General features: G+C 55.3%; 1 protein-coding gene across 2 annotated transcripts; it reads right to left on the bottom strand.

The window, feature by feature from the left end:
• Nucleotides 1–3,431: 3,431 nt before the first annotated feature.
• TOR1B (torsin family 1 member B) lies at nucleotides 3,432–7,727 on the bottom strand. 2 transcript variants are annotated; one of them, XM_042913474.1, is made up of 5 exons: nucleotides 7,465–7,725; nucleotides 6,587–6,852; nucleotides 5,020–5,195; nucleotides 4,318–4,445; nucleotides 3,432–4,004 (listed from the first exon to the last, which is right to left on the bottom strand). In XM_042913474.1, the coding sequence occupies exons 1-5, from the start codon at nucleotides 7,661–7,663 to the stop codon at nucleotides 3,763–3,765; spliced, it is 1,011 nt and encodes a 336-aa protein (XP_042769408.1). In that variant the 5' UTR covers nucleotides 7,664–7,725; the 3' UTR covers nucleotides 3,432–3,762. The 2 variants fall into 2 exon arrangements, with proteins under 2 accessions (XP_042769408.1, XP_042769409.1); XM_042913475.1 differs by having other exon boundaries at nucleotides 3,843–3,928; nucleotides 7,465–7,727.
• Between the last annotated feature and the right edge of the window lie 487 nt (nucleotides 7,728–8,214).

The following is an 8,214-nucleotide window of genomic DNA, read 5'->3' as shown; positions in this document are numbered from 1 at the left end:
AGAAGCCCAAGGCTGGGTCCTTGGCACACGGTCCCTAGGATGGCAGAACCGGGGACCAAGGCTGGAGCCGTGATCAGACCTGTCACAGGATGACCATCGCAAGGGGCAATGATGTGTTTGGATACAGGGAAAGTATGTAAGAGGACACACGTGGGGGTGGGGCGCCTGGGTGCCTCAGTTAAGCGGCCGACTCTCGACTTTAGCTCAGGTCGTGATCTCGCAGTTCGGGAGTTCGAGCCCCGTGTCGGGCTCCTCGCCGACAGTGCGGAGCCTGCTTGGGATTCTCTCTCCCCGTCTCTGCCTGTCCCTTGCCCATGCTCTCTCTCAAAAATAAATTTAAAAAAAATTTTAAAAATTTAAAAAAAGGAGGACCCACTGAGGCCCCTCACAGATAAGCCTTAAGTACCCTTTCCAAGGGTTTTGATCTCGGTAACATTGTGAACATTCGCGAGAGACAGAGTTTCCTTGCAATAAAAATGTTTCCAGCTTGTCGGTTGCCATTCAGCTTTACAAAGGAAGACCCCTCCCTGTTTTCCATTCCTGAATGAGCCATATGTCGTCTGGCAAGTTTTGCCATATTTTTAAAAGCCATCCTCGTTACAGGTTTTGGTGGTTCAATGAGAATTCCCAAAACCTGTTAGGAAAGCGTAGCTGCCCCCTCCCCCACCCACCCCGATCCTGAGAACAGTATTTTTACTTATAACTACAAAGAGCTACCGTTTTACAATAAAATGGGTGTGTAATTTGCGAGTGCATCTTTAAAGGAGACAAAAGCCCGCCCGCTGTAGGTCTTTGGTGCTTCAGCCATGGACTGAGACCTAAGAGGCGCAGTGCGGGCTGGAGTGAAGGCTCACGCAGGGAATCTGGATCCGTGCGGCTCTGGCTCTTTGCTCAGCTGCACCGGGTACCGCAAAGTTGTGGGGTTCATGGAGCTCCCGACACCCAGCCGTGGGGTTCAAGTCTCGAGACACAACCCCAGCCGAGGCACCAGGCGGGCGTACAGGGCACAGGAGACTAGACGGACCTTGGTGTTTGCAACGCGCCTGTGTGCCTGCTGGTGGGGGGAGCTCCCGTGGGGTGTGGCGCCCAAGCAGTGCTCACCGGCCCGTTTTTCTCAGGCCCAGAGGACTGGAGGGCCCCCTGCTGCCCCAGGACTCCTCTGCCTCCAGGTACCTGACCTGCACGGAGGCCCTTTAAGGGCATCCAGGCCTCCTAGGGACGGCCGCACGTGTTGGAAGGCTCTTGATGTGGATCGGAAGCTGGCCTGTTGTCCTGTCCCCAGGAGTCACAGATGGGGCTCATCATTCTAAGCCGGCAGCCCCAGCACCTGGGGGTCCCTGGCTCGGGGAACACAGGGGTCCCCCGACTTAATTTGGCAAGTTCATTCTTTGTAGATGAGGCAGGACAGGCTGGAGCGGGAACCACTCTTGGCTGGAGACCAGATCCGGGAAATCCAGTCTCGGGACTTGACCACCTTCAACCGAGAGATGACGGGACTGGGTGGGATGTTGACGAAGAGGGTTTGAACTTTCTAGAAAGTCGCTGACTCGTCCTCAGTCCTGGAAAGAGGATCGGCGTTAACGATTCACTGACAGACAGGAGGCCAGGTGCAGTGCGATCGAGCAGACCCTGGTTAGCTTAACTGGGGTTTCGCTGTTTACCAGTTCTGGTTTACTGATCTGAGCCCGGCCTGGTTCGAGTTCAGAGTGTCAGCACGGAGTCACGTCCCCCCCCTACCCCTCAATTTCCTTCCTATGTTAATTTCAGGAGAAAATATTTGCTAGGAATAAGTCCCGCTGTTCTTGGCATTTTCACCCGTGGAATTAGGGCGTATAACCCGTCACCGAACCCCACGTAAGTGTCTCTGTTTGGAGATACCAGCCTTTAAGGTAAATTCTGTCTGATGCAAAGACTACCCTCCGGCATGTCCAGGGTGTGCTGAGACACCCGAGTCGCCCGACAGCCTTTCTCCCAGGCCCCAACTTCTCAGGGTTCCCAAAGAAACTAGGGGAAAAAAAAGTCTGCAAATAACACGTCACACGATAAAATTTAGTCTTTATTTTCTCTTCAGTAGGTCAATTCAAGTCCTCGTCTGCATCCTACACAGGGTGAGGGAGGCTGGGCTGTGGTCAACCGTGGCCTCCCTCTTCAGGTGACAAATCAGGAACCGCAGTCCAAAGGTGGCCCACACGTGTCCAGGGAGTTGCGTCACTGTCAACAGGGAAAATCTCTGTCTGTGCCTGGCCAGACGCTTGCGGGGCTAGGAAAGAGATGTCACTGGGCTCCAGTTCGAGAACACGTACTCAAAATGTGAAGCCTTAACTTGGCATTTTTAAAAGGCTAAACGTGACCCTCCAGAAGGCCCTCCGGGGTCACGAAGACATTCGTTCTAAATTGTACACATAAATTCGCTGCACGTCGTTCTTATCACGTGTCTGCGGGTGCACTGCAGTTATGACACGCACGATTCACACCGGCTGGCATCCGCCTTATTTCCCGGCGGCTAGGGCAGCCCAGCCTGGTGCTGCCATGTAGGGTGTCCTCAGATGACACCCAGGACCAGCCGCTTTACATTGACCTTGTTTGATCTGCATCCGTGACCACGTCTGACCACGCACCTCGTAACAAAAACGCAACTGTTTTTGCTAAGAGTTTCTGATCAAGGAATAGACAATTATTCCATCTCGTGTCCTTTCCCATGCTTTAAAATGAGCTATGTCCTATACGTTTTTCTATCATCTAAGATTCGCGAGTAAAAACATTATAAAAAATATACGTATCTTCGAAAACCCTAGCGTTTCTGGTGTGCGATACCTAAGGCTTCTTTGGCAACGCAGAGCCTGCAAGCTGACCACTCAGTGGCCCGTGTCGTCCACGGAGCCCGAGCACGTCCCACGGATTCCAAATGGTTCTCTGGAGTAAAGTGACAGACTGGCCCACGCGTACATTGTAACAGACAAACGTTTCACCACGGCAACCAAGGACTCAAATTCACAACTCATGGTCTCGTTCTGATCTCACCCTAGTGATGACATATGGTTGGGGACAAATCTAGTTCAGGAGAAGGGGGTACAGGGAAGGTGGGGTCGATACCAAATGACGGCAAAGGAATTCCAGGAGCCTGAGAGGCCACCTGTCCCGGTCTGCTGGAGAGGCCTCGGACGGAGACCCCGCACCGCAGGCAGGCCGGTCACCTGGCTGAGAAGGCTCGGTGTGCAGGCCCACATCGCCACCGGACCCTGTGCCTGAGGGTGCCACCGACTTTAACTGAAAATACTTCAAGCCAGTGGACACTCTCTGTGCAAAGGAACAGAGCAGGTTCTTAGCAGGTGCAAACCAAAAGCTCCCCGAATTGCGCAGGGGCCCTGGGACTCCTTGAGTTAGAGCAGCAGCTTCTAGAGCACCTGGAGCAGGTGCTGGGGGTGGGGGGTGGGGGGCAGGGGGGGAGGGGGGGGAAGGGGAGGTCTCACGCACACAGCTGTTTGCAAGGCACTTCCGTCAAGGTCAGTAAGTGAGGGGAGGGATTTTAAAAGTTCACCTTCCACCGCAGTTGACAGATGGACTGCCGTCTGGTCCAAACTGACAGGCGCGCTCGCCAGATCGGCGTCTTTTCAAAACTCAGCTCTTAGAAACTTCTAGATCCCTAAAATCCACAGGTGCAAATGTGCAAACCCCGAAGGAGTCTTCAAAGTGCTTCCGGAAGGGCAAGGCCCTCGCTTGCTGAGCTCCCGGGGGGGCCTCTTCCCCCGCGTGGATGAGAGGTCAGTGAAAATCCAACCGTGACTGCACAGTCTTACAGCCCTTGTCTGAGTAGATTTTCTCGCCTTTGGGGAAAAACGTCATTTCCTCTGCCACCCTGGTGACAATGTCCTCATCTACGGCGGACCCGCGGGCCCTCATCTCGGCTCGGACACACATCTTCACGTGTCTGTACTCCAGGGGGAGGAAGGGGATAAAGTAGTCGATGAGGTTTCTGTCTATCAGCCCGCTGCGCCACAGGCCACCTGCAAAGCAAGACACAGCTGGGTCCCCCCCGTCTCCGTCACTGTCACCTGGCCCAGCTCACTGCTCCTACGGGGCCCATGTGGTTATCCCGACCCGCGGTACGTCCTTCGTGTCTTTACCCATCGAGATTCTCTTTTCATCAAGGTGGGACAAGCCTGACAGAGGCACCGGTCGGCCACCCCCTGCTAACTGGCTTCTATTACAGGAGGCCCCAAGGAAAAGTCCCTACTTCACGGATTCGGTGGCTTCGTGGAAGGCTTGAAGAAAGAGGAGGCTGTGCTGGCAGGGTCACGGGGAGCCTGGGGGACTCACTGTGTTTATTGTTGAAGACTCCGACGGACAGCACGGGTTCCAGGTCCTTCAGCTGGATGTCCTCCCTCTTTCTTCCTGCCCGCCAGAAGTCAAGGGCGGTCTTAGTTATGAGGTCCCCACCGGCATTGCTGCACGTGCCAAAGCAGAGTAAAATCACACGTTAAGATTCTGGGTCTAAATCAAGCAACATGTATGCTCTGAGGCTTAAACGTTTTTTTTTTTTTTTTTTAAGTTTTTTACTTGAGACAGAGAGAGACGGAGAACAAGCGAGGGAGGGGCAGAGAGAGCGAGGGAGACCCAGAATCCGAAGCGGGCTCCAGGCTCTAAGCTGTCAGCACAGAGCCCGATGTGGGGCGCGGGCCCACAAACCCTGTGACCATGACCTGAGCCGAACTCGGATGCTCAACCGACTGAGCCACCCAGGCGCCGCCCCACCCCCACCCCCCTGTGCTGACTTTTTACCCTCAGAGACACGTGCAGGTAATGAAATTGCCTGTTATCAGCAATAATTTCATTCATTTTTCTCCCACCCGCAGCTGCCATGCTGAGAGTAGCAACCCCAAAGTAACAGAAGTCACCAATTCACTTTTGCCAGGCACCTCTGTCCCTCGGCAACAGAATCCCGATGGTTGCCGGGGCCTCCTTCTAGCACTAGGAGAAAGAACGGCTTGCGGGGCCCCTGAGAAATCCCCTCCCGCTCACCTGAGAAACATGAAAATGGCCTTCCGGTAAGACACGCCATCAACCTGCTCGTAGTAGTCTAGAAACGGCTTGATCGCGTCGATGACCCCGGGGTGCAATTTGTCCATCTCGTCAAATATGAACACGGAGCTGGCACACGCACTCACGTTACCCCGGATCCATCCCTGTAACTGGTCCTGGACCAGCCATAAAAGAAACAGAAGCTCAGAGGATGTGCCTGGAGAGGCACACGTGCGACCCTGTTCCTCAGGCTCCGAACGATGAAAAATCAGAGCTCTCTGGGATTCGACAAAGAGCTCTTGGAAACTGCCTCCCAACCGACAGCTTTTCCACAACTTTGTCTATAAAAAGTCGAACCTGGCAGATAGGTGCTAGGGTGTCAAGCCGTTTTTCTTTTCCTAACTCAAATGACGTGCCGGAGAGGACTTTCTAAAGGTACAAGAGGGGCCAAAGGCATGAAGAGTCATCAGTTCGCTGTTAACCCATCATTTCCACTCACTGTGAACTGAAACCTCAAGTTAATTTCACCAGACATACTGGGGAACAAGAAACTGCACTGAGGTTGGCACAGCGCCCCACACCAATGCCTCGTACCGACGCGGCGAACGAAGGCAGTGGCGCTCCCCAGAAAGCACGTGTTCCTGAAACAAAGATACCCAAGCAACAAGCCCTCAACCCCCAGACACGAAAGGCTCCAGAGGCACCCTCACCCCATCACTGGATTCCTAGAGATACAACCCTTTATCCAAGGATTTGGAAAACGGAAATCCCTTCTTATTCTTTCTTTTTGGCAAGCTTCCCTGTCTCACGAACACCCACTTTCAATTCCTTGTCCCGATCAGTTTCTGTTTCCTCTGTAGGCCCCCACCTAACAGTAAGACGATTAACCTTTACAAGGACGACATTGATTTAAATGAGAACCCTACCAGACAACTTATAAATTAAATGCAGGAAGAGTAGCTCAAAAGAAAAAGTTATCTCTTAGGATTCAGTTCTTCGCAGCTTTCGTGTGAAGAAAGAAAAGCAACACCAAGGATTTGGATGGGAGGCACAAAGGGAACAGAAGCTGGGGCAGGGAACCCTCCAGTCTACAGCGCTAAACACAGAGTGCTCAATGCACATGCTGCATCACAGGGGAGACTTAAATGAAGCTGTGTCCAAACACATCGTCTGAGACCTGCTCCGCTCCACCAAGGGCTGGGACGGGAATGCCGAACACGCTGGGTCACTGCAGAACGTGGCTAGTGGGAGTTTGGAGAGCTGGGTTCAAGCGTGTGATTTGCCACAAGGCCAGAAAGACTGTAAGGAGCAGGTCCCCTGGCCTCTCTTGGCTCCACCTTTTAATGTAAATAAACGTCACCTGTCCCACTGTATTATTTTGGAACCAAACGAGGAAAAGAAGTGGTGGGAGAGCTCAGCCAACAGCAAAGGGTTACCGTGGGCGAGTGTGCCTTAACTCAGCGGGACCCCGGGCTACTCCAAAGCCAAGAGAGGCAGCAGAGGCCAGAGTTAGTGAAGGTCGCCCCGACCAGAGTGGCCGGTGGACAGGGTAACGGGATTCTCTTGCCTGGTACAGTTTTATGTGCTGCTCGTGAGGGAAGTGCAGAGTCGAGACAAACAGGTGGACAAAGTTACTCTTCAGGCCTTTCGAGTGAAGATTTTCAGCCACAATTTGGCTGACAAAATTCTTGCCCGTGCCAGCCCAGCCGTGTAAGGACAGAGTCAGCGGTTTCTTGGGGTTTTTATTGTTCTTGAAGCCAGTCAGCGCCTTGAGAATCACCTCTGTGGCCAGATGCTGCCCAAACAGCTTCTCCTCTAATTCCAGCTTGAGGGCTGCAGGAGCCAGCCGGAGAACAGAGAGAAAAATATACATTAAACAGGCACCAGAAAAGCAGCGCTTTCCCCAGCTGGCCAAAGCGAGAGGCACCTATTAGCAAGCGGTCCGGCAGGGTGTCTGCCAAACCCCAGGGCTGGCCAGGAGCACAGCCTCGGGTTGCAGAGCCACACGATGCCACTTCCAAGGAAATGCGCTAGATGGATGTCCTGCTTAACACTCCAGCGTCTGATAAGGAAGCTGAACGTGTTCGTTCGTCCAAGGATTAGCCCTCTCTGGACTGCGCTGCGTGCTATTCCCCAGCTACCCCTGCTGAAGTGTAAGAAAACCCGGGGCCAAACGTGGGCTTTCTGGGCAGCCGCTGCACACGCTGCACATCTGAAAACTACTTAATGGGGCAAAGGGCTGAGCACGCTGCTTCCAGCTTCTTTCTGTACTCCCAGGGAATCCGAGGCATTTAAGAAGGAACTTAGGCAGAGCCCCCACGGTCTGCAGGCTGTCTCAGCAGGCACGGCTTGCAGGGCGGGAGTCCGGACCGAGGCCCCGTCCGTCCTCCCTCCCGCCCCAGCTCAGGGTGAGCGCCGCGCCCCTCGCGGGCGGACCCGCCCTACCGGACGCGTTGAGCCGCTGCTCCTCGCGGCAGCACTCGGCGAAGCGGCAGTACAGGTCCGTGTAGGACAGGTAGCCGGTGAGGGCGGACGCGGCCCCGAGGGCGATGCCCACGCTGATGGGCTCGATCGCCGCCACCACGTGAGCCGCCAGCAGCGGCCCCAGCGCCGCTGCACGGCCGAGCCCCGCCGCCCGCGGCATCGCCCCGCTCACAGTCCGCCAACCTCTGCACCGCGCTCCCAGGCCGCGAAGCCGCGGCCGGACTTCCGGCTGCGTCACTTCCGCCCCGCAGGCCCGCCTCTCCCTCGGGACGGCCATATTGGCGGGGACTGGGGAATCTGTGTCGCCATCTTTGTGCGTGGCGCGAGAGGCGTCCCGGGGCTGGCCTCTCGCGACCCCCTCGCCTGCTTCTTCTCGTTTCCAGCCCCCACCCTTGGCTTTGTCATCCCTTCCCCTGGAGCTGTCATGAGCGTCTCCCATGTCGGCCCACCACCTGCCTTCCTGAAACAGCTGCTCTGCGCCCCGGAGGTCCAGGCCCGGGCCGGGAGGCACCAAGACCGAGGCGCACAATCAAACCAGAAACCCGTCCGGTCGTTCAGCATGCGACAAGGCAGGCCCTTTGCTGGCTGCTGGGAAGACAACAGTGAAGGAGAGGGAGTTGGCTCTGGCCCTCTCCGGTGTCCAGGCTATTGGGCAAGAGCCCGTACTGGGCGGTGGGAGAAACACAAGGGCCGTGGAGCAGGGAAAGCTTC

This window comes from Panthera leo, chromosome D4 (assembly GCF_018350215.1).
Source record: "Panthera leo isolate Ple1 chromosome D4, P.leo_Ple1_pat1.1, whole genome shotgun sequence".
Taxonomy (NCBI): Eukaryota; Metazoa; Chordata; class Mammalia; order Carnivora; family Felidae; genus Panthera; species Panthera leo.
The sequence above is the reverse complement of the archived record's forward strand: the minus strand, read 5'-3'. Positions and strand labels throughout refer to the sequence as shown.

What these genes read in the sequence shown, in the direction of transcription:
- TOR1B (XM_042913474.1), bottom strand. Translation starts at nt 7,663, where the DNA reads ATGCCGCGGGCGGCGGGGCTCGGCCGTGCAGCGGCGCTGGGGCCGCTG. An exon ending in GCAGCGGCTCAACGCGTCCG is followed by an intron (nt 6,853 to 7,464) that starts GTAGGGCGGGTC and finishes TGGCTCCTGCAG; the next exon opens with CCCTCAAGCTGGAATTAGAG. An exon ending in GCCATTTTCATGTTTCTCAG is followed by an intron (nt 4,446 to 5,019) that starts GTGAGCGGGAGG and finishes TGGCACGTGCAG; the next exon opens with CAATGCCGGTGGGGACCTCA.